Raw genomic sequence first — 26843 nt, 5'->3', positions numbered from 1 at the left:
ATTCTCAATGAAATATTATTCCTCAATATTTGTGATGATTACCCTTTTATGGTTTAAAAACATCAAATATTTCAGACAGAACAAAATGTAGATATACATTGATGTTTGCCTCCATTAATCATCAGAATTTTCTGACACTTTATCACATTACAATATACCAGAGACACTTATTCTTTCAAACTGGTTTACATCAATAGCAATAATTCTCTCATTCCCAAATGCTTTTCTATTGTTTACTTACAAATGTTATATTGGTTGTAATGTGCCAGGCCTCCTTAGAGCCTACTTGTATGTTTGTATCTTTTTTTAATGATCAATATTTTCATTGACATTGAAATACTTGCAAAGTAAGTTTTACAGCATTGTTTACATGAAAATACAATTCCTAAATGTTATATTTGCATCTGTATTATGAATTTGTCAAAAATAAGGAGATGTGGCCAAATAGACAACTATCCAGCAAAGTTCAAATGGAGTTGATGTAAGTTGTGATTACATTTATAGGCAACTGTACGGCCTTCAACAATTAGAAAAGCCCATACAGTATTGTCAGCTATTAAAGGCCTTTCAACAGTTACTGGTAAATCTTTATAAAACTTACATTTATTTTGAGAAGTAAATTTTTCACATCACCCCAGCTTTCATTTCTTCTGTCTATAACTATTACAAATCCCAGTTCTGTTTCATGTAACCTGCAATGTTACAAATTAACATCAACTTAAATGTATGTTTTGTATATTAAACAGTTGACACAGATATGTATGCAATTGTGAGACCACCTGTATCAAGCTGATAGAATTATATTAATGTTGGAAAATAAAGTTGTAAAATTTTAACATCTGCCATTCCAATTACTTTAAAAATAAATGTTCCATGTATGAGGGTTTAGGGACACAAAATCTACACGAAAATGAGTTGTCCCTTAAACTAACCTAACACAAACTTTGACATGTAAACTAATCAAAAGTTCAAAAGTTTATAGACCAAGACTGAGAGGACAAGATCAAATAGTCCCCATGGAAATGAGATGTGCCAATGCCAATACAACAGCATACCAAATAGATAACAAACAAACTCACACACAAAAAAGATAAAAAAACAAACTTAAAGTGGTACACCACAAAGATAACAAACAAACTTACATTGGTACACAACAAAGATAACAAACAAACTTACACACACCAAAGATAACAAACAAACTTTAAAGTGGTACACAACAAAGATAACAAACAAACTTACATTGGTACACAACAAAGATAACAAACAAACTTACAGGCACTTGTTTCAGAAAAACTTTTTCGTTTTGTTTATATAGATTAGACCGTTGGTTTTCCCGTTTGAATGGTTTTACACTAGTAATTTGGGGGCCCTTTATAGCTTGTTGTTCGGTGTGAGCCAAGGCTCCGTGTTGAAGGCCATACTTTAACCTATAATGGTTTACTTTTTAAATTGTTATTTGGATGGAGAGTTGTCTCATTGGCACTTACACCACATCTTCCTATATCTATTTACACACACCAAAGCTATCAAACAAACTTACAGTGGTACACCACAAAGATAACACAAACCTACACACAACACAGATAACAAACAAACTTACAGTGGTACACAATGAAGATAACAAACAAACTTACAGTGGTACACAACAAAGATAACACAAACTTACACACAACACAGATAACAAACAAACTTACAGTGGTACACCACAAAGATAACACAAACCTACACACAACACAGATAACAAACAAACTTACAGTGGTACACAATGAAGATAACAAACAAACTTACAGTGGTACACAACAAAGATAACACAAACTTACACACAACACAGATAACAAACAAACTTACAGTGGTACACCACAAAGATAACACAAACCTACACACAACACAGATAACAAACAAACTTACAGTGGTACACAATGAAGATAACAAACAAACTTACAGTGGTACACAACAAAGATAACACAAACTTACACACAACACAGATAACAAACAAACTTACAGTGGTACACAATGAAGATAACAAACAAACTTAAAGTTGGTACACATCAATGAAAACAAACAGACTTAAAGTTGTGCACAACAAAGATAACAACAAACTTATGTTGGTACACAACAAAGATAACAACCAACTAAAATTTGTATATTACAAAGATAACAACAAACTTACAATGGTATATAATAAAAAGAAAGAACGTACAAGGGATTATAATTAAGATAACAAACAAACTTATGGTGGTACACAACAAAGATAACAAACAAACTTACGGTGGTACACAACAAAGATAACACACAATCTTTTTATAATCTTCATCAGATATCTCTTTCTGGTCAGGGTTTTCTGGAATGGTTAAAACTGGGGCTCCATTGATTGCTTTACCCCCTGAAAATATTTTAAAAAAAACTTCAATAAATAAATGTTTTCAAAATAATCATTGAAATATCATTAAGTGATTCATCTTGAGAATAGATAAATGGTTATTTCTACTGTTCTCCTTTAATGGAGGCCTATTTAGCTGTGCAAGATATGTAAATACACAGACATTTCCAGTAAGAAGGGGGATAAATAAACCGAGGTTGTGTTAGGTATATTTGCATGTAAAGAATCTCATGCAACAACTTTTTCAACTTTTTGAGGGGCCTAGTGGCTTGTTGATTGGCAAAATTAAAATTTGTTGTCCCCAACCACATTTCTAATTCCAGGAGAAGTCTAAATTTCAAATCCTTTATCCCTGGAGTCCCATTACTAAAACTCTCTGCATTCTTAGTTCTGTTTGTTCTTATTCCTTGTATGCATGAAATATTTGTCTAGACAGACCAGATAATCCATATACATTTTTGTACCAAATTATAAAATTCACCTATAATACACAGTTACTGAGGAAAATGCCTCATTCTGAAAATGTGTATTTAAGCCTTGATCCCGAAACATCAGGTCGAGGTCAGACGGAAAAAAGTAGCTTATACACCAGGAAACTCCTGTTAAGTAAGTTCTTAATCTGGGTTACAGCTAGACATAAGTATTATGGTTTTGACAAATCTTAAACAGTTCAGAAAAGTAAATCTTATTTCTCCCCATACTGCAACTTTCATCAGGTGAGACAAATATAGATAATGCCAAAAACTATAATATCCCTTCATTGCCTCTAGATTTAGACAATAATGTTTGTGTGTGGTAAATTAAGTCTGGTTTATAATACCTATTTATAAGTATTTTAAGCAGCTTTTAAGAAGATCACCAGATTAATAGCATTTTTAATGCACATATCTATAATTTTTATGTGTTATTTGTTTTTTCTTTCAATAAAAATATCAGTTGTTTTAAGCTAGGCTGGTGATTGCTGTTGACAAGCAGTTTTAACTGTTCAGTCTGCTAAGATCTATAGATATTAAAACACATCTTTCTTATAAAAAGTCTGTTGACCTTTATTTCATAAGTGGTCCTTACCAAAGGTAAATTTTGATTACAGCATTGTTTTTTGTTTTTTGAAAGTTTTTTTGAATAGATATAAGAAGATGTGGTATGAGTGCCTATAAGACTTCTCTAATTCTCACTAAATCTATAACTTTAGTGTTCATTACCTGATACAAAAGCAAATTTTGATTGCAGCAATGGTGCCACATCCAGTACACTGTAGGGACAGAGGGCTTCCCCCATTTCATCTCCTGAAAAATACAATGTTCACATACTTAACTATACCTTTAAAATTTAAGTTAAATGAAAAATTTACCTTGACAGGAACACAAATAACATGGAAGGAAATAGTCAATGAGATGTACTTTTAAGCTACATTTTCACACCTACATCTAAAATTTGAAAAAGGGAAGAACATTTCCTATTTGAAGGTGACATGTAAAAAACAGACAACATCTTACTGTCCTAGTCACACTGAATTTGTACTTTTCTCAATTATCACAGGCACTTGTTTCAGAAAAAAATGTCATATGTACCTTAATATAACATGTGTTATATTTTAATAAGGTATGTATTTCTTTTCTGAAACAGATGCCTTTTTGAAATGTGCATAATTTTAAATAAACAACAAAATTTTGACATAAGTGAAAAATGGTTATTAATAACAGAATTTTCTTGTTTGCATTTGTAGAATACAAATGTAGCAGAATGCCAAAAAAATGTTGTGACAATTTGGTCAAAAAGAACTAGTAATGAGCCGTAGCACATTATTATACACTTATGTATTGACCATTTTTGCTAGCCATGGGTTAAGATCCAGTGCCCTCCTCTTCTGGATGGTTACGCTTGGCTAGCAAAGATGTGTATTGACAGGCATTACAAAAAATCACAAGTACAAAATATGAACAATTTTCAGGAAGTCCACAGGATATACTTTTGCCATAAGTGGGTCAACCTAGAACTGTAAATCTTATATCCAAAAATGTTGGATTGCTGTTTAATTGTGACAGACCCAACATCTCCTTTTATTCATATTATTAAATAAACTTTTCCTGTGTATCATCCAAATTCAATATAAAATTTTAGTATACTAAACAAATTATTACTCCTTGAAATTGTTACTATATTGTACATGTATTTCCCTTTCTCTGCTTTTTCAAAATAAGAAATATATTCCCAAATACTATGTTTTCCTCTTATTATATGAAAAGTCTTAATTCAAGGACTCAAAAGGGTGTTTGAAAATGATGGAAATTTTATCAGCTTATTTTTTTCTTACCTACGTGCTCAGCAGAAAGCATATTGCTAATCTAAAATCCTCAAGTTTCACTACAACAATCCACAAGTATACAAAATCACATCTTTCCTTGTCAATAAATATGTAAATACGTCAATACAAATACTTTTCAGTATTCAGTTTCCTTTCAATGTTTATATTTACAAGTGACGATTCAAACTTCCTAGGTATACGTAATTATGTCACCTGAGAAGAAATATGATACACCTGTAATCCACTTTATCAGTATAGTTTATATAATACTTAAACACCTCAATGATTACGAAGTTTATGCATGTATAAGTACATGCCTATGAATCTACATGTATATTTGATATAGGATGTGACTGCTTCCTAAATATGTCTCCATACATTCTTTAAACAAGGAACAAATCTTAGAAAATTTCAATTAGTAAAACCAGGTGAAAGTTTTATACATGTATAAAGTACTTTAATAGGATATAAATTTTCCTTGTTTGATAAATTTTCACCTTTGCAAAGGTTAAATTTAAGTCACTGTAGTGTACAGTTTACATTTAATGGCAATGTGACAAACTATCTTAAAAAGAATTTCCTGAACATTTTAAGGAACTACTTCATTCATTTCCACTTATGTTTTATTTTTTTGTACTTTTAACTTTTTTTTAGTATATAAATCCTGTATTAAAAAATGATCTAAAAAATTGAGTTAAATCATGTTTTATTAATTAAAAACATTATCAGTAATTTCAAATATATATATATCAATAAATAAAAGATTAGAAAGAAAAGCAGCTGAGCTATCAACAACACAAAAATTTAAATGACATCTAGAGGTCAATATAAGGTCATCAACAATATTATATGTCCTTATTCTAAAAAGTTGTGAATAAATAACAGATTATCAAATATCTGTTTAAAGAGATTTATGTTATACTAGACTCAAAACTTTTGTAAAATTTATCACACGGTAACAGTCTTCAGAACAACATGCTGAGGGTGGATTTTAACAACCTTGACTTCACATGAGGGTCTTACATGGTTGGAAAACATTTCACTCCATCCAGGCACATTATTCTGACAAGGAGTTAACCAATATCACTCTTAATACTGTATGGCACATTGTAAGCAAGAAAAAAAGCAACTTTTAAAGTCTGTTTGTCAGGGCCATGAATTATAAACGTAAATCTCTTGTCCTCAAAAGAAAAATGATACCAAAGACTACCAAAGACCATATAGTGGTACAGTGGTTTTACCAAAATAAGTTAAAGGATTGATATAAAACCGAAAGGACCTATTGACAAACAATTTTCTTCATAAAGCCTCTATAATTGCAAAAATAATAATGCAATTACTAATTCATGATCTATTTTTAGCACAAGTACAGGCACAATTATCTATGTGAGCAATTTTGTTAAATTTGGAATCTAAACACCCAAAATATGACTGTTACAGTAAGTATACAGATAACAAACACAATCATGTGATTGCAATGTATGAGCTAATAAAGTATTATCTGCAAGAAGTTCATAATGTAATCATGTCATCTATTTGACAATATCTTAACATATAGGTAAAAGTACCTCAATGTTTTCAGAAAATTAGATGAGTGGGAAGGACAACAGAATAATTTAGCAATTGAAAACCTTTAAATTCAAAATAAAGTTGCAAATAAAACAGATGAAGCAAAATAAACACAATGCCATCTTTAACAAGATCAGAGTATGGCACTTATGAGTGGCAATGCGACAACTCTCCATCCAAGTCACAAATCTCAATTTGTAAAAGTAAACCATTATAGGTCAAAGTACAGTCTTCAACACGCAGCCAAACACCAAACAGCAAGCTATAAAGGGCCCCAAAAATGACTAGTGTAAAACCATGTCTGTCTAAAGATAGAAATTAATTGTATGGTTATTAAGGAGGCTCGCGGGTATAAGATTTTCAGAAAAAAAATAAACTTTTATTTTACATTACAAATTCTATTAATTACCTTCAGTAGTTGTTACTTTATCATATGGTACAAAAATTATTACAAAAAAAATCAATTCGTGTTGACCCCAGGTGACTTTTAAAATGTCGATATCAATGAAAAAGCTCTAAATTATCTCCCTTTGGTTCAAAAATGCCATTTTTTGGCATCAAAATTGAAATATCTTTTTTTACTCATCGGTGACCTATATTTTTTATTGTTGTTTTCGAATAAGCTGTACATAAACTAAATAATTGTAAAATTTAATCGATTTCTGTAATTTAGTTCTTTTTTTATTTCGATATTACCGCTATTTCTCCTATTAGTTCAACAGAAAAAAATGACATAAACAAAAATGTACGTTTCTTTCGACGGCAGATTGTGAGCGTAAATGAACGGTGACCCCATTTTTTTATTTCATTTTCCTATTAAGGATAAGATAAAGTTCATTTATAGAAAAATATAGAAAAATCTTATATTAAATAAAAAAAAATATTTAGACCCACGAGCCCCCTTAAATATAGATTCACTTCATTTGAACTTTGGTGGATAGATATCACAATGATAATCATACTACATCTCCTTATTCTTATACTGTACCAATTACTAAAAGTCTTAAAACTGATGAAAACAATCCATCTTTCAGTTTGATATACAAATACATAATATCTAACACTGTATCATAAGTCCTGTTTATTCATTGACAGGGGATATATCTATTGATTGTCAATAATATAAGTATAAGTAAAAAACAGCGATTTTTCAGATGAGTCACACTAATTCTGACTAATCGGACAACATGTTCTCTTGTGTTTAGCAGAGGGTGCACAAATAATCGACAGAAATTTGCAACATGTATAAATACAACCCAATTTTAAGGCAAATTGCAGCATAACAATACCAAATATGAAAACAACAATGAAAGCATTTATAACAGATATAAAATGTAGATTGATCTTTACTGTTAAGCATTTTACATTCTTTTTTAAATGCTGTTTTGCATCACACGATCAAGGGGACATTTCTGTTTGAATGGTTTTACACTAGTATTTTTTGGGGGGCCTTTATAGCTTGCTGTTCAGTGTGAGCCAAGGCTCCCTGTTAAAGACGGCACCTTGACCTATATTAAGGCTATAATGGTTTACTTTTATAAATTGTGACTTGGATGGAGAGTTGTCAGATTGGCACTCATACCACATCTTCCTATATCTATAATATTTGTATATAGTTTGCATCTATTCAGATATTTTAACTTATATACAAAAATTTACAGTAGATGTAAAAATTTGGCTTAACAAGTAGTATAGGAACCTAATATTACAAAAGGGATACAAAACAATACTAGTTTTACAGTGATGTTGTTCATATTAAGGCCCATAGATGTAGATACAATCCATTCAGACTTGTTTAACTTTAAAATTTAATTTTCAAGGTTATCAATCCAATACTGTGGTATTTAAGATGTTTGAAAATTGTCTTTATTAGGACATTTGATGAACTATCATTGGTTTTGTCTTCTATAAAATAATACTCAACTTAAAATGTATATCTTTCTTTTGTTTCATCTATTGTTTTTAGGATAAATTTTCTCCATTGAATCATTTTAGGTTTTGTCAAGCTGTTGAATTTTGTAGCTGACTATAGCTATAGGGTAGGAATTTTGTAAATTGTTTAAAGGCTGTATGGTGACCTTTAGTTCATAACATCCACAACCTTTGGCCTTTGTGATCAGGCGCGGATCCAGAGGGGGGGGGGGGTCCAGGGGTTGGAACCCCCCTTTTTTTGGACGGTCAATGCATTTGAATGGGGACATGTAATTGGAACCACCCCACCCACCCCCCTTTTTCCTGGGTTAGGAACCCCCCTTTTTCAAATGGCTGGATCCGCCCCTGGTGATAGTTGTCCCTTTGACCATTATTTTGTATATATTCTCTGTGAATTGCAACACATGTAACAGTATTCATCTGGTCAAATTGAAGATGTAGTTACAAAGCCTAAGCAACAACTGTTTGAGGGGTGACCTGTTTGAAAACAAAATATCTTCCCTTATACCTTCAACTTGTTTTTCCAAATGACAATACCCTAATCTGTGTCAAGAATGATTGTTTTTCTTATTTGTCCCCATCCTTTTGTATGAAATATTTTAAGATGAATACATGTTTTAAGCAATCAACAATCAACAAAATTAATCTTACCTTCAATTCATTATAATTTAAAATAGAAATTAGGACAAATCCATTTTATGCATCCAGGATATCAATTTAATATTGTTTAATTCAAAAGTATTATAGTTTTAATCATTAGAAAATAATTTCATTTAAATCAGGAGTCATTTTACAAATCCAGGATATCACTTATAATTATTGTTTGTATAAAAGTATCAATACTTCAAGGTTACAATAAAAAACTGAAAAATGTAGAGTAGACTCATACAAATACTTTAAAATGTGATTAAACACCCAATATGTCCTGAATAAATAAGTATAGTACTTCACAATAGGAAATATACAATAATTCAAATATATGTTATTTTGAATGAGCACTTTCGACAGTTCATTTTATTCATTATATAAGGGTTGAAAAAAAGCAAGTCTAAACATCTAACCTTTTTTCAGTTTTCTTATTGATCAACCCTACTCCTAACCCCACTACAAGGTTCAATTAGTGTAAAGACACAAATTTATTTTTGTTCAGTCAAATGGTCTCACTTTTTTTATCAATGGCAATTTATCATCAGATACAATGACAATTGTTTAATTTCATGAAAAAAATGCTATTAAAGCAATAGTACTAGATAGACCTTGGAGAATTTCTTTTGGGCCATTGTGATATTTTTCTCTGGATAATCTTCAAGACCTTATAAAAATATCCTGTTCCTTAACATCTTGGTAGCATAATGACTCAATGCTTTTTTAAAAGAAGATTTCTCCTGATATATTTGCTATGTTTAACACTTGTGCAAAAACATATGCTAGACAAACAAAATCCAAACTATCACTCATTCTTCCTAATGAAAAAATGGAAATGAATCTGAATAAGATAATACATTGTACATGTACATTGTATGCATTCTGCATTCAATTGCATCTATTGATAAGAAAAGGATTTATCTTAACATCTGTGCATTATTTGCCCTTTTTACAGGATTCGGAGAGGTCTTTAACATGGAGGCATTGCACATCTCTTTATTTCTATATCAACTGCCCTTTTTTTAAACCAATTTTGTCACATGCATCTGAAATTCTTGTAATTGTGATTTTCAAATCTTATTTTTAGCTACCTTCAAACAGAATGTCTTTTTAATTACATGTTTCTAGTTTGAGTAAATATGTACAAAATGTAGGAGTAAATCAAATCTTCTATCAGCTGCTAATTTTTGATTGTTTAACTTTAAGCCCTAAAAATCCTTCATTTTCTTCAAATGATAGAACTCATGTTAATAAAATTGTGCTTTTTAAAAGATTTTTTGGTATAATTACTATCAATACCAGTACAATGTACTGTATAAACTTAACAAGCATGCTCTAACCTTGAATTTCCTTTTTGTATTCAGGCTCAAGTAACTAGTGGTGACCGAGATCCCAACAATATTGTGGAAGGTTTTAATGAAGGACCAGCAATAATTTAGTTCAGATTAGTCATGCAATATTAAGTATACAAAATATAAGGCAACAAGAGCTCATTTCTATGAATGTCAATAATCAGGCACTAAAATCAACACTACACTTGCCAAATTAAGTTAATGCAAGATATTTACAAACCCGACATGAAAAAGTTGGTGTCACGATCAAAGATAACCCTACTATATGCAATCTTTATAACTAATTGATAGTAAAAACAGTTAAATGCATGATATATGTTCAATGTTTGTACACCTTTCTATTTGAATGCAACCCAAAAATTATAAACATTTTTTATTTTTTATGTTTTTCAAAGATATTTTTTGCATGCACAAACTGATGTGTCAATAGTACTCTGTACATCATTTGTTGTGTTTGGGTTTTTAAAAAGACAATTTTTTGGGGGGCATATTTCAAAAATAACAAGACAAAGCAATTTGTTCTTCTATGTTCACAACACTTCACAACACATTTCAAGCCATTGACTGGTTGAATATAAAGATCTATCATTCAAAAACCACAAATTTTATATAAACAACTGTTTGAAAAATCAAGGGCCATAACTCTGGAAAATTAAAATGGATAGTGATATTCTAACGTAATCTGAATTTTCTTGTGAGAATTACAGTTGATTCTTTGAATCTCAGAGAAATTTCTTGGTTTAGAAGTTTGCTATAACGAATATTCTTTTCACTTTAAAGTCACAACAGTATTAACAAATCAGAGTAAGGGGATCATTATTTATCATTCTTAAACATATGGGACCACAGGGAGGATCAAGAGGCTTAACTCTTGTATAGTAACAATGGAAATCAACAAAACAATAAAACTCAAATTATGCTATTTTCATAAGAATTTATAAATGTTTTGGTTTGCAGTGTGCTCAATTTATTGCTTGAAATTCTAAATCTTTTTGAAAATGAAGGGTTTAAACCTTTTGTAAAAGTAAAGTGGATGAAAATCAGAATCTCTCTCAAGGTAGTTGTGTACTTTTCAACAAAAATTCAATCATTCTTGTCTCAAAATTAATCTCATATCCTCCAGACTACCCGTTACAAACAGACATGGCAATCAAAAGAAAAACAACTATCTAGGATGTAGAAGACACATGCAACTTATAATGTATAATCAGACATATATATACTAAGTCCTTACCAGTTGGCTTAATGTCAGATTCAGCATTAGGTAAAGGAGCATTGTCTGATGCAGGAGACACAATAAATTTATCCTTTAATACACTATCCTCTTCATAATCAGGACCCCATTCAGAGTCACTAGTCCCTGTTGTAGTTGTGGTCGTATTACTGAACTGACGTTTGTGGGAACGGTGAAATGTTAGGCTATTTCCCAAGTAATAAGACTTGTCTGTGCTAGGACTATAATCGTCTGTAAAATCTTCTGTGGAACCCTGGGAAGAACTGTAACCAGGATGAAGAGAAGGTACCCCTAAATATTCCCTGTACTCTTCACTAGTCTGACGATCAAGAATCGAACTTTTCCGTTTAAAGTTTTCCAAAAAATCGTCAATTTGCTTTTCAATTTTAGCGACCTGATTTCCAGGTATTCCTGGCAGTTTAGACGATGTTATTCGAGGTTCTGTCATACTGAAAAGTCACTATTATCCAATTATAATGGATGCATCCTTATATCGCATGAAGTCTAATATGGTTGCATAACAGAGTCAAAACAAATCAATATTTTTTTCTTTCAACATGATCTTTCAGATAAAATCATTCTTTTTGAAAATCCTGTTCGAGGATTGTCACATGGTTGTCTGACTCATCATGCACACCTGTTTACATGGCAATAATTGTTTTAATCCATACATAAAAATTTGCTGTCATGTCAATTCTTAAATATTGACAGTTAGGTATTTTTATATAAATCTCTATTTTCTATCTTTAGAAATAAATCTGGTTAAAACCAAAACTAATAACACAACTTCCTGATAACAGTTTTCTATGCCAATTTGATCATATCTAACTTTTAATAGAGTTATCTCCCCTCATTAAATCAATAATTACCATCAAGTATTAATTTTCCTCACTTGATTTCACTGCAAGTGTCAAATATAATTCCTGTTATTATCCTAAGCTAATGATGTGATATAATAATCAGACAAGTCCAAGGTTTCATAAACAAAATCCTGTAAACTTTGGAAAATTATGTCAACAAAATAAATAGCCATTTCCAGAAAATCTACTAGTAAAGTTTCTCCCAAAAACCAAATATCAAACATTGATACGAAATAATAAAACACATCCACTTCCATAACAAATTAAAAGTCTATTGTTACATACAACGGAATGTTAACGCCAAAAATCAATCCAAACCTATTTCCATGTTACAGTGAACAGACTTAATTTCTAAATTTGCACACACAGTATCTACTATCTGCATCATAGCTGCATGTAGGATAAAACGAAAAACGTAACTGTCCAATCAATATCTGGCAAATTACAAAATCCATTTCATAGGAGTACTGTCCGACAATTGTAATTATTCAGTTTTATCATTAATGAAAAATGACAGAATATATCACTAGTTATTGATTTGATCAAAATTCCCCCAAAAATTATAAATCTCCGCTTGTCCCGATGAAAGAATTGGCTGACACGGCCATGTTTTATGAAGTCATGAAAACATGTTGCAGAGAGACAAGGTTAAACTTAAACCTGTCCAATCAATGAATTTGTTTAAATCAATAACAACAGATTTGATGGGTTTTCTAGTAAAATTTACACAGGTAGTGCAAATAAACACATTAATTATTTAATTTAAATAAGTATCTATTGCTAATGGGATTGTCTTCATTTGCATCAGGTACAAATATGACAGTCAAAGGTATTAACTTAAAAAATACTTTAAAAAAAACTCACGAAAATAGAAAAAAGTAATTTGTGCAAGATACAATAAGATAGCATAATTTAAAAAAAAACAGTACATGAACTTACAGCTTTTAATCATGTTTTATATCAACTTCTGCAATGAAATAAATATTTGAAATTTCAATCTACCCCATGGAAATTCAATCAGCCTAAAAAAAACAATGAGTTCCCAAGAGAGGTCTCAACTCAATTTTGAAATTCTTCATTTTATAACTTGAACACCTCAAAATAGGAATTGAAATGAGTGAGAGGGGTATTTAAACATAAACATACTCATTCAAACAATTGAATATTATAGTAGATTTAAACTACTTGTGAAATTACCGAGGAGCATAAGTTCTCCTTTGGCTTCAAATCCCCCCTGGAAATTTTGAAAAGATGGCAGGACAATTATTCAGTTTTATCATTAATGAATAATAACAGAATATATCTCTAGTTATTGATTTGATCAAAATTCACCCAAAAATGATAAATCTCTGTTTGTCCGACTCTTAAACTGAATATATTTTAATAAAAAAAAGAACTTTGATAAAATTCCAGAAATGTATATATATGCACAATTCTAAATGCATTTGTTATGATGTTCAATTACCAGTTGGTATATATGTTTATTGCAGCTACCATAATCAAAGACATAATTATTCCACATATCTATATCAATTTCAAAGTCAATAATCAAGTTAAACACTAGATGATGAATAAGATAGTGGAAAATTATAATGCTCATTTTACGTAATAGGACTTTGTATTATATCTACATAATTTGGGAAAACTAACCATTTGAAGTTTACATTCAATAAATTAATTATACATTGCTTTGAATATCTCGAGGGTCTGATTTTCTTTCAAAAATATTATAAATTTTTCATTTAATTTCCTTTTGAGAGAGGCAAAAGATGGAAATGTAATTTCAATAATCAAAGCCTTAGACAGTACATTAACAGTGGTTGATCTAGGGGAGGGTTTGGGGGGTTGGAAGCTCCCCTTTTTTTGGACGATCAATGCATTTGAATGAGGACATATAGTTGGAACCCCACCACCCCCACCCCCATTTGTCCTGTGTTGGGAACCCCCCTTTTTTCAAATGGCAGGATCCGCCACTGATTTATAATATATATTTGTTTACAGATCAACATGTGTTGTAGGATTCTTTTTTTTTTGCTACTTGTTCCTAAAGTGGGTGTAGAAACTTCCTACATACAGACAACTGTTATATTTGTTTGTAAGATTCACTAACATTATATATTTAATTTAGAAAATTGCATTAAAAAAAATTTCTTCCAAGATTGTAAAATTTTTAACATATAGAATATGAATATTTAAAACATGTAACTATTGAGAATGGATCAATATCATATATAATCAATGGGGTGAATATTGGTAGAATCTGTTTTACTTATGTACCATGTGCCAAAATTTAAGTTGCTTGATGACCTAAACAGACTAATTTTAATAACCGGAATACTGATACATATATCTGTCAGAAAGACTAAAAAATATAAACTTATATGACACTTTCAGACTTTTAAAATGAGATGAGTAAAAAATAATGGCATTTATCATTCCTTCATTCCTTCAGCTTTATATTTTTATGAACATAACTCTTCAAAATCATACTCAAATTTTGTTTTCTTATACATGTATACTTCAACTCTCTTCTCCTTCCCTTCTATCCTACTTCAAGACTTGTATAAAATGATCCGATAAATACATGTAGTTATTAATCTATCAGAATTTAAATCAAACAATTTATTTTACAAAATTCATTTTAAAATAAAACAGGAGATATAACTTTTGATAGACAGAAGATCTGACAAGTCTTTAAAATATACTTTTTAAATCACATTTAAAATCAACTACTCACTTGTAACCGTTTCATTAATTCAAGTGCAGTCTTTTAAACAAAATTATTTCAAGTGGCAAAATATTTACCTTTAGATTGCAAACTTACTTTAAATGCAGCACCACTTACATGTTAATTTTATCAAACAGGTGTCTACTTTGTATATACAATGTTAAGTCCTTTTTTAAATTTAAGACGTATAACTTTTCCACATGGTTTTTCTACTAGTAAAATACATGCCAATAAGCATATTTAATATGGTGTTTTTTTCTATTTTATACAACATTTTTTACCATCTCAGGGTACATGTATTTTTTGACAACACCTTTCAAGATATCTTTACTGATATCAATAAAACTGTAATTTGATTTAATACAAGTACATAAAAATCTATTGTCCATATTGTGTACCCTGAGGTACACAGTAATATGTTCATATGCAAATAAAGTATGAACCTAGAGCTAAGTATTTATCAAATAAAGCAGAAAATATTAAACTGTAAATAATAAAAAAATTTACATAAAAAATATGCAGTTTATTTTTTCTACATGGTCTAGCTGACCTGGTTGATTTTAGTTAAAAATCGCTGCATTTTTTTTTGTGTCCATCAAAGATTTAGCTGTTGACGAAAGGGTTGTTTTATATAAAAAGATATGTAAGATTAACATGTTGATGATAAACCCTAAACACTATGATACCATCACAAAAGTTAACAAGAGGACAAAACATTGTCCTCAAACAATAAACTAATGTCTATACCATATGTCTAACCTTAAATCAGCCTGAGCTTTGACAAGAAGTTTAGAATAAATTAAATAGATGTGTTTATACTCCATAGCTGGTATGATGTCCAGTTGAAATGGGAGGAGGGTTGTGCAAACATAACCTGAAATAAAACAAACCCATAGGGAAACCTAGACAGCAAACCAAGATATTTAGTAAAAGATTTACCATTGGGGATACCTGTTTGCATCTTTAAAGGACTAAAATATATTCTTAAAGTTAAACTCCAGTAACATGTCACATGAAATAAAACAAATAGCTAGGGCAACCTACATGTATACATCAAATCAAGATAGCTTATCAAGGATGTACATGTACATGTACCATCGACGATACAGTATACATGTACATCTTCAAAGGTTTTTTTACTATTTTTAAAGTTGACCTCCAATATCTTTTGGAATTTTGTTTCATGACATGTAGGTTGCTTTCTGAGAGACGGACAGAATGGATCAAGGATTTTTCAGAATGGTGTGATTCCCCAAAAATGTAACATATACAAAATATTTTGGCTGATGTTCATGTTATGCTAAACAAAATTATAATGTGTGAGTAACAAGATTTTTCTTGGGGTATCAAAGGATATCATAGGCTTCCCGGATGTACAACTGTCATGATACATCTCCTTTTATTAATGAAAATCCCTGAGGATGAACAATTTAATCTCAGTTGGCATCAAGTTATATTGTATGACTTAATGCCACTAAATTGGAGACTTATTCATGTCTGTGATAAAACAGCAAAATAAAATATTAGATTTTTCACATTTTTCTTTTCTATAGTGTTACAAGGATTTGTATAGTAATACTTGTACAAATCCTTGATAGTTGCAATCCCATTTGATAAATAGATGTATATAATTTCAACAGGACAATTTTTCTTCAGTACAAAAAGCTGTGACAGAGTTTATTTTACAGAGATTTCAAAAGAACATAGTCGTACATGCAGCTATTTAAAATCCATAAGATCAGAAAAGTTTTCAAAACAATTGTTTACACTTTCAACTGCTGATGCATTCACTGATTATAAAAATAATTGAAACACATTAACTGAGTAGAAATCCATCCAACCATATTAAGATTTCAGTCTAATATAAAAAAAAATAATAGGGAAAGTTCAATTATCTCCCCTTCTATATGCAGGAACATGCAATTACTTTAAATCAGGTGTATCTTGAAGTGCATCGTTTTGTTTGTGCAAAGAAAGTTAAACTTTGAATTCAATGACAGGGAAACAAATATTTTGTAGGTGTCCATTAAATGAATGGAAAAAGAATTATTCTATGACATTTTTTATTCTTTTACATGTTCGTGTAAATCTGAATTTGTTAATTAGTATTCATTCTTACATTCAAGTATACATGTACATTGTAGATTCCAAATTCATTTTATTTGTGTTATTGTGAGAACATTGTAGATTCCAAATTCATTTTATTTGTGTTATTGTGAGAACTATATACATGTATCAAGAGTCTAGCTACAACAAGACAACAACCTAGTATTTTTCAAGTTTAAAGCTTCATATGTAAATTTTATTCAAATTCCAAGTCATGATAGTATTTAAATCCCACATTTAAATATTTCAAATAAAACAAAATTTCAAGGTACATATTTTAAGCCAGATATTTACTTTAAATAATGAAAATTCCATGATTTTAACAACGCCACGTTTGAGAACTAAAACATATGGGGAAAGAAGATTCGACAAAGCAGCAGCCGTTCTGTGGAATGATTTACCAAGTGATCTATTAAACATCCATTGTGTGAACGTTTTTAAGAAAAATTTGAAATTCATTTATTCAGTCATGCTTTAAATAGTTCTTAACATATTTCTACATAATTGTAATTTTCAAGATATTACTTTTTTTGAATTTTTAACTTAGATATAGGAAGATTTGGTGTGAGTGCCAATGAGACAACTCTCCATCCAAATAACAATTTAAAAATTGAACCACGGCCTTCAACACGGAGCCTTGGCTCACACCGAACAACAAGCTATAAAGGGCCCCAAAATTACTTGTGTAAAACCATTCAAACGGGAAAACCAACGGTCTAATCTATATAACCAAAACGAGAAACGAGAAACACGTATATATTACATAAACAAACGACAACTACTGTACATCAGATTCCTGACTTGACAGGTGCAAACATTTGCAGCGGGATTAAACGTTTTAATGGGCCCAAACCTTCTCCCTTTTTCTGAAACAATAGCATAACATCACAACATAGAAAAACATATGATAAAATATCAATTGGCAGACTTAACTCAATCAAAAAACGTATGATTACACAATGAACGAATAAATTTGATCAGCGATATCTGAATACAAATGCACAGTTAATTAAATATTAGAGACAAACATTCATGACCAAAAGGCTAACAAACAAATTCAAACACACTGAGAAATATTTAACCAATCAATGTTCACTTTAGAAAAAAAAAACGTTTTTTTATAATCTTGAAGTTTATACAAATGTTGTAAGAATAAGTGAAAAATTGAAGATATTACAAATAATCAAAGCTGGTATACAGACAAGATCCATATAAATAAAAAATGACAAAAAAAGCATTATAAACAGTATCAACAGGTAGAATTAACAAGAAAATACGATTTGAGAGTACTCGCAGTTACTGACAGCTAGTTAAAAGCCAAAACCAATTAATAGTAAAAAATCATGCATCGGAGACTAAAATCGACTAAAACACATCACAGGGATTTAGTATTTTAACGTCATTAATAGTCAAAGAAGACATGACTTGTGCAATGCCAAAAATAAATGTATTGACAGGTAGTAGTATAGTGAAGAGCGACTTCTATAGAAATAAAAGTTAACGTGGCTGTGTCCCCTATACATCTCGCCTCAAAAGATAATGAAATTTAGTTATGTTTTAATTTGCTAATGACAAAATCAATATTAGTGCCAATGTGAACTATATTCAGAGATCTTATTACAATATTGGTACAATAACCCTTACTTATAAGTTTGTTTAAAGGTTCGATGAGTTTACAAGGATCACATAGTGATTTCCTCGCTTTTAAGTACAATATTACCATAAAATTTAGGATGAGAAATACTTTTATTGGTTATTTTAGATTTTTTTAAGCAAATATTTTGAAGTTTTAACTTACTTTTATTGGTACCGATTCAATATCTCTTTAATTTTATCATGCCCATTTTATATAAATTTTATTGTTTTATCAATACTAATTTTTCAAATCTTTTTGTTTTAAAAGGTTTAAACATGGGCTTTTATATCTTATTGTTAATACTTATATATGTATATGGAAATATATTGTAAAGCGCTTAGGGTAATTTTAATATTATATAATGCACTGTTATAAATACTGTATAATAATAATAATAAAATGTCATTATGAGAACTAAAACTAAATTTGCAGTGAGATGTTTATATCACCAAATGTATCACAGATGTTGATTTACATATATAAATAATAAGATCAAACCACCCGCTTAGCTGAGACAATACACAATTTTCATCCTTTCTGCAAAGAACACAGTGCTTCAATGCAAATGTAGGAGGGAGAGAATAGAAGGTTTTTTTAAAATGTGTTTAAATTTGGTAACTAATCATCCTGCTGCCTGTCAGCTACCACTCTGCATGTTGGATTCATGGATGGTGATATTAATATAAAATAGAATTATCTTGAATTATGATGCTGGAAACTGACCATTCATAAATTTCATCAATCAATTACTGTAATTACTGATTGGGAGGAGTGGTATGATTGATGACTAAACTACCTTCATTTCTGTTACGTGTAAAGATTTCATCAATAATGTTTTAAAACTCACCTGTTTAGTATTATTATAGAATTAATCTTATAGATCATTATATTTTGGGGTGTATTTGTTTTTCTCTATCGAAAATTCATCTTAGGAATCCCAGATTCCACTTCCGGTTGCATATGTCACGGTTGAAAAAGTATTCACCTGACTAATGACCGGCTACCTGTCATTACAGGTAAAATCAATTAAATAGATATTTTCAAATGAATATTTGTTGGTAATATCTCTAAAATGAAAGAAAATAAGCTGTTTCATTAATGAAACTATAAATAATGCCATATATTGTTGTATTACCTATATTTTCCATTTTTAAATACCTGTCATCACCAAAGTTCAAAGTTGAAGTTGCATTATCACCGATAGACGGCACTGCAATGTTGTTAAGGCCGCCATATTTGATGTTTTGATGCCTTCGAAAAAGTCTACCTTTTGAAATCTGCAGTTATTTGAATTATAACAATGTCTGAAACGGCAGTTGAAGAAACACCAGTATCAACAGCAAGCAATACATATATAATTCGTCCTAATTTTCAAAATAAGTAAGTGCAGTTTATGAAATAAAAGAAAACGTGCACTGGCATAGATTGAGACATTCCAATGACAGGGGAGATAATTTCCCAATCTGAATCATGGATTGATATTAAAACAAGTTTTTTTATTTGGTCGGGTTGTTGTCTCTTTGACACATTCCCCATTTCCATTCTCAATTTTATTGTCTGTGCATTAAAAGGGTATGCACTTGTTAAGAATACACCTTCTCGCTATTTGTTCGCCATTACTGCACAGGCTACTGTAAAATTTTGACATCATAATACAAAATATCTGATGCCACAATGGAAATTTGATTGTTGTATGCGTTTAAAGGGGGTCTCATTGGAGGGGTTCTGATCCTAGATCCCGCTTACTGTTTTGTCAGATTCCAATATCCCGCTTACACTATGTACGTAAGCAATTCTATGTTTTTGGTCATCTCCCAGATCCCGCTAGACCTCATTACCTGTTTTCACAACACAATAATGTGACTTTCACGGGTCACGCTTACAAAAAAATCAGCAATCCCGCGTCACGCTTAGACCCCAATGAGACCCACTCTAAAGTTCAAGCAGCCGGGATTAGCAATAAGGTGTATGGGTTTGAGGAACAGCAGTATAAATATAACTTGCCACTGTTCATAGTTTGGCTTTCTTCTCTTTGATGTTCTGGCCTTCGTTTTTTGCTAACATGTATGGTAGCTAAAGTTCAGGTTTCTGATCTGAAGCTCTTGATAACGTAGCTGTGACTTAGTATGCTGTTTCGCTGTACCATTTTTTGTGACTTAGTGTTTTGTCTGTTGTTCCTCCTTGATTTCCATTTATGTTAATTATAAGTCATGTTCCAGAAAGGGGGTTTCTGGGTTTCTATTTATAAATATATTGATACTTAAATTAACTTTTACAAAAGACATCTTAGAATCCGTTGTTAAGATATACATTTTGTACATGTATTAATGAATAAAGTGAGGATAGTTAGTTTGGAACAGGAAAAATACTCTATCTGGCCTTGCCATAAATATGCCACATTTTTTTATATATAAAGTGACATAGCTAACCTAAAATATAAGAGCTTAGCTTGTCTGACCTCTATGTGGTGACATAAATGTATGGTCAACAAATGGAAGTTTTTAAAACGACCGTGACTGGCTATACAGCCCTTGCATGGTCGGTTAATGGTCCATTTATATATATGCACATTCTGCCTTAAATGTACTCTACTTCTGTCAGAGTTTTTGCTTGAACGAAAAGAAATACCTTGATGCAATACTGTATTTTATACATTTATATAATTATAATAGATTTAGACCAGTTAAGACCATTTAAAAAACTAAGATTCATTGATATATTTATCTTACAGATTTAGACCAATAATAGTAAAAGAAACAATTCACACAGTATTGAATGATAGATTGTCTGGTAAAGTTTATGATGTAGATGAAACAACAGACTTATGTAGAATTATATCAGATGAAATCAAAATAAAATTAAAAGGTATTTATATTTTAATTAAGATAACAAAATACAAATTATTCAAATACATTATATAAATTATTATGAACATGTATCTCTAAACTGAAACATAAAAATATTGCCATATACTATTAAATAGTGATATACTTTATATATAAATTCAACAATATTAATCTACAGTTGATTTTTTGCATTTCTGTTGAAATGCACAAAAATGAATAAACATTCAAATCTATTCACATTGGACAGATCTACACCAGGAACACCCAGTAACAAATAAAAACATTAGAATCCACTAATACATTGGAATCTGCTTAGACTTAAAATACCAAATAAGAATTATGGAAGGGTTAAAGGTCAGATTTAAATGAAAGAACTATTGATATTTCAGAAAAATTTCAAAATGAATTGATATAAAAAAGAAGATGTAGTATGATTGCCAATGTCAGAGACAACTCTCCTCAAGAGGCCAAAATGACACCACTTGGGGAAAAACTATTGCTCAAGTTTAAATACTTAGCATGATAGACCAACTTGTGGTCAAATGAATATGAATTCATGCCCATTTGAAATATTTCAGTATCGTTATTCCTGTGTATGAAGTGACTTGATTCAATAATGAAATGCTTTTTTCTAAATATTAAGAATTTTGTACGTTTACATTTCCAGATTTAGGTTATGACAGATATAAATTTGTAGTTCAAGTAGTCATTGGGGAACAAAAAGGAGAAGGTGTCAAGTAAGTATTACCTACCTTTATTTACACAATTTATGCTTAAACAACTACAACCAAGCCATGTGCCTCCTCCTCAGACAAATAGTATTAAAGCTAGCTGTTCTCAATATTTTTGCAAACCAGCTATTGTTCAAAGAAAATAAGAACCTAATTACTGTATATCCATTTAGCTGCTTGTTTGCAGATAAAACAATAATTTTGGTGAGATCTTTCTATTTTTTTTGGATTCATCAAGATGCATACATAATTATATGTTGAACTTGAAGTGCATATAATTATTGGTTAAATGAACATATTTTATCAATGGAATAACAAAACCTGTTCTGTCCAAGTATAGAACATTGAGTTGTAAATGAACATACAACGAAAAGATTTGGAAAAGATCACAGCAAACACCCATTTATTTTACAAAAGAAAACAATCAAAAGAAAGGTATGTATACATTTGAAATCTTGACAAAATTATCATATAACTTACTACAAATTTCTTCCTTTTTAGAATGGGATGTCGATGTTTCTGGGATTCTGATACTGATAACTATGCACAAGATATATTTATGAATGTAAGTAACTTATTATAAAACTAAAGTGTAGCAATGCCAATGAAGAAACTTATCTATCAATGTTAGACTGATCTGATAGTTATAATTAAGAATGATGAAGTAGATTACTTTATTTCCATCATTTACTCATATCTCCAGAATTACAATTAGAAAAATATAAAAGAATTGAAAGGGAGATTACTCTGGTAGTTTTGAGAGATTGTTATAAAATGTCATGGGGACATTGCACAAAAATGCATTGAAAATTGTTATTATATATTTCGTCTTTGTGTTAACATGCTCCCTGTTGGGGTTAATCAAAGGACTGTAGGATCAGTATTTGCTGATACTCCCCTTACTTAGATGCTCAATATTTAGGAGTAAGAGCAAACATTTAATTGACTAGAAGTCATAATTATGTGTTTGGGTAGGGTGACATATCTTCCTGCACACTTCTACCATGACAAAATGAACTACAACCCTAAGCTTAGTCTATCTACTATAAAAAAAAAGCTTCTAATTTATATGACATCCTGGTATACTTGAAATGTTTACCAATACGAACTCACACATCTATAGTTCGACAGATTAGCTCAATATAATTTGTAACTCAATCTTAAAAGCAAAAGGGAATTTATAGATATAGGAAGATGTGTATGAGTGCCAATGAGACAACTCTCCATCCAAGTAACAATTTATAAATTACATGTATTAGCCTATTTTATAATGGGGATTAATTATAGAAGGACTCTTATCTGATTGTACATATATGTAAAATGTGATTTGATATGTTGTTGATGTTTTTATTTAAGCTATTTCTTTGAATTAACTTTGATGATTTTCTATTTCTTTATCATTCCAGGATTCTTTATTCTGTGTGGCAGCAGCATTTGGATGTTTTTATTATTGACAGTGTATCATTATTTTGTTGGGGTCATTAACATTAAAATCATCTTCACCAACGATACTACACCTATGAATAGTGACTGAGACCACCTGTTAAAGAATTATGTTGTTAAGAGAAAGTTTACATTGTAATTTACTTACTAAGTTGAAAGGATAGCTTCATGAACATACTCAAACTGTGATATAAATTATAATGAACTTGAATGTACTTTGTTGACATGGAATGGAAATATCTATTAAAATATATTATTGATTCCCCACTATTGGTTAATTCTTGTCTGAATGTCCAACAAAGTTTTTGTCACACTTTTATCCAATACTATTGTTGAGAAAAACTTCATACTAAGTCAGCAGCATGACAGTGATAAGTTCAAATGGAAGGCGCTTATTGGACCTGTTAGATACCTACTTTCTGTTTGTTTTAACTTTGAACTTTCAAAAATGTTAAATATCTATACAAAAAATTGTCAAAAAATTTAAAACAATATTGCTGTACAGAACTACTTCATATTTGGTCAGCAACGAAGTTTCAAAATTGATTAGTTGTAAAGTATAAAAATGCTTTATAAATCTGTAGAACATCAACTTCATTTTTCTGCCCCATGGGCATGATGTTTTCTGGTCTGTCCGTCCGTTTGTCCATCCGTTCCTCCCGCTTCAGGTTATAGTTTTTGGTCAAGGTAGTTTTTGATGAAGTTTAAGTCCAATCAACTTGAAACTTAGTTAACATGTTATGTTGTTTTTGTCATTTTGGTCTTTTGTGGATAGTTGTCTCATTGGTAATCATACCACATCTTCTTTTATATATGTTCCCTATGATATGATCTTTCTAATTTAATGCTGAATAAGAGATTTTATCCCATTTTCATGGTCCACTGAACATAGAAAATGATAGTGTGGATGGGACATCCATGTACTTGGGACACATTCTTGTTTCAAATACTTTCAATTGTGAATGTTGGAATGCTTTCACCATAGGATATGCATTTTTGTTTGGTTTCTCTTTATTTAGTTTCAATTAGGTGAACACAAACTTACATGACAACCTGTTTGATAAAAGTTTGGTGGTTGTCTCCTGTAAAAGTTCCTGTTTATAGACTACATTATCATTTTAGATCAAATAGTGTAGCCTATTATCATTTGAATTTAGCTTTTATGAAATTATATTTGCCAACATCAAACATGACCACTTCGTCATTTTATGAGTTTTGCTGACCTTACCTTTAGTTTATTCTGGAATGAAAAAAGTTCCTGGAAAATTGTAATATGGTTTTCCTCTGTCAGGACACACAATCTTGGTAGTCTATTGCAATGTAATTGAGTTGAGTCTGGACTCTGGAAGTTTTTTGTTTAATCTCCAGCTTAGTAAAAAAAGTATACTACTATAACCAATTGCTTGGGAATAGGTATTTGCTTATCCTCAAGCATGCACATTTAGTAACAAGGACACAAACTGCCTTTGTCAGAGTTGACATAATACGGAGTTTAGAAAGAGTGACAAATTATTCTTAAAAGTCTTCTGATGAAAAGGATTCAATGTGAAGATTAATTTGGCTTGAATATACATGTAATATTTGCAGCTGGAAATGAAGCAGCTGTAAGCTACTTAATTATTTGCTGCTTGAAATTGTTCTACTGATGTATTTTACGGCAGTTATTCATAAGTGTCTTTTTTTCAAGTCTAGACCTATAGGTTATCCCCTATGCAATGGGTACACGTGGGAAATATAGTCTCAATCCACATTGCTGTCCATATTCATTCTTGTGTGGGAGTGTCTTGCTAGTAAACAATAAGCCTTGAGTTACACAAGGGTAAACAATGATCAGCTCCAACTTAACAGAGGGAGGTCAAGTATGGGAGGAACCTATCAACTGTCATTTCCACTCTATGGCTAAACAAAATCTTGTAAGCAAAATGAAAAATTCTATAATGATGTAAAAAAAAAAGTGAGAAAAAATGGAAAATGCTTAAAATCGATGGAACAACTGGGAAAGGACCTACTCCGATGTACCACTGTTGAAAAGGTTTAAGATCAATTCATCCAGAGGTTCATTTCAATTTACAGGTCTTTGATAAATAAATTTCTTTGCTATTGACACTTGTTAATGATCTTCATAGGAACTTGAATATGGTATTTGAAATTTGGTTAAATCTTACCATTTTAGGTATTAGCTTTTAAAATCATCAAAGGAATATATCTGTAAAGTTTGAATTTGATGGTTCACTGAAAAGAGTTGGAGAATTGTAACACCAATTTAAGACACCATTGGGACCAAACTTGTGAAAACCTTCATAAGAATTTTGACTAATTGTATGACTTCATGAAAATAAAGCAAAATTTTCTTCTTTTGATTTCTAGCGTCCATCGCAGAACTTTACAACACTTGTTGAGGGCTTTCAAAATATCATCTGATAATTTTAGTTTGAACTGGTTAATGAGAAAGTGAGGTATAAGACATCAAAAATATATCTATAAATCATGATGGTGTCATATTTATTGTCTTATACCCATTCCAACGCTATATCAGTTCCAATATTTCATGATAATAATTGATACTACCGATCCTCGGTACAGGAGACAATTACATGTATAGTGAATTCAATTTTATAGCGAACCCTATTGAACCTTTCTATAGATTCACCTGCAAGTTACCTGTCCATTTAAACTTTTGGCAGTTCTATTGTCCCATCTAACAAATACAACAGGTATTGTTCTCTGTATAGTTTATTCACTCAGACCTTTAAATTTCTTCTAAGAGAAATATATCACTCATTGATTAATCTACCTCAGTAGAAAATTTATCTGCTAAATTAGATGGAAATAACATGTGTACTATTTATAAAAAAACTAAAAACTAAAAAAACTAAAAAATAAAATTGCTCATATAGCACCCATGGTCAGTAGACAGTATTCTAAACTACCTAGATGTTTCACAATTTGACTATCTATTTCGGATTAAAATTTGGAGGTTCATGCTGGTCAATGCCAGATTTCAAGTTACAGAAAATATTTCGATAACACCCCTGTAAAAGTAATTAGATGGTACATTCCACTTATTTTGTTTTAG

At 30.6% G+C, this 26843-nt stretch overlaps 2 protein-coding genes across 7 annotated transcripts in view; one reads left to right on the top strand and one right to left on the bottom strand.

The window, feature by feature from the left end:
* The window catches only part of LOC134711581 (guanine nucleotide exchange factor DBS-like), a 60362-nt gene extending 40432 nt beyond the window's left edge, over positions 1-19930 (bottom strand). For 2 of the 6 annotated variants that reach the window (XM_063572264.1, XM_063572265.1), the window contains exons 1-4: positions 11418-12910; positions 3583-3666; positions 2269-2383; positions 602-692 (exon numbers count right to left, since the gene is read on the bottom strand). In XM_063572264.1, the coding sequence (XP_063428334.1) occupies positions 602-692; positions 2269-2383; positions 3583-3666; positions 11418-11865 (738 nt within the window). In that variant the 5' untranslated portion in view covers positions 11866-12910. Of the gene's footprint in view, positions 1-601; positions 693-2268; positions 2384-3582; positions 3667-4694; positions 4935-11417; positions 12911-19594; positions 19732-19882 lie in introns of those variants that run through there. The other 4 variants (XM_063572267.1, XM_063572268.1, XM_063572263.1 and 1 more) reach the window with 4 other exon arrangements.
* Positions 19931-19939: 9 nt separating this feature from the next.
* Positions 19940-24028, top strand: LOC134711582 (dynein light chain Tctex-type protein 2B-like). The gene is made up of 5 exons (XM_063572269.1): positions 19940-20127; positions 21479-21612; positions 22261-22330; positions 22826-22889; positions 23731-24028. The coding sequence occupies exons 1-5, from the start codon at positions 20048-20050 to the stop codon at positions 23776-23778; spliced, it is 396 nt and encodes a 131-aa protein (XP_063428339.1). The 5' UTR covers positions 19940-20047; the 3' UTR covers positions 23779-24028.
* Positions 24029-26843: the final 2815 nt, after the last annotated feature.

The sequence above is a fragment of the Mytilus trossulus genome, chromosome 3, assembly GCF_036588685.1.
Source record: "Mytilus trossulus isolate FHL-02 chromosome 3, PNRI_Mtr1.1.1.hap1, whole genome shotgun sequence".
Taxonomy (NCBI): Eukaryota; Metazoa; Mollusca; class Bivalvia; order Mytilida; family Mytilidae; genus Mytilus; species Mytilus trossulus.
The sequence above is the reverse complement of the archived record's forward strand: the minus strand, read 5'-3'. Positions and strand labels throughout refer to the sequence as shown.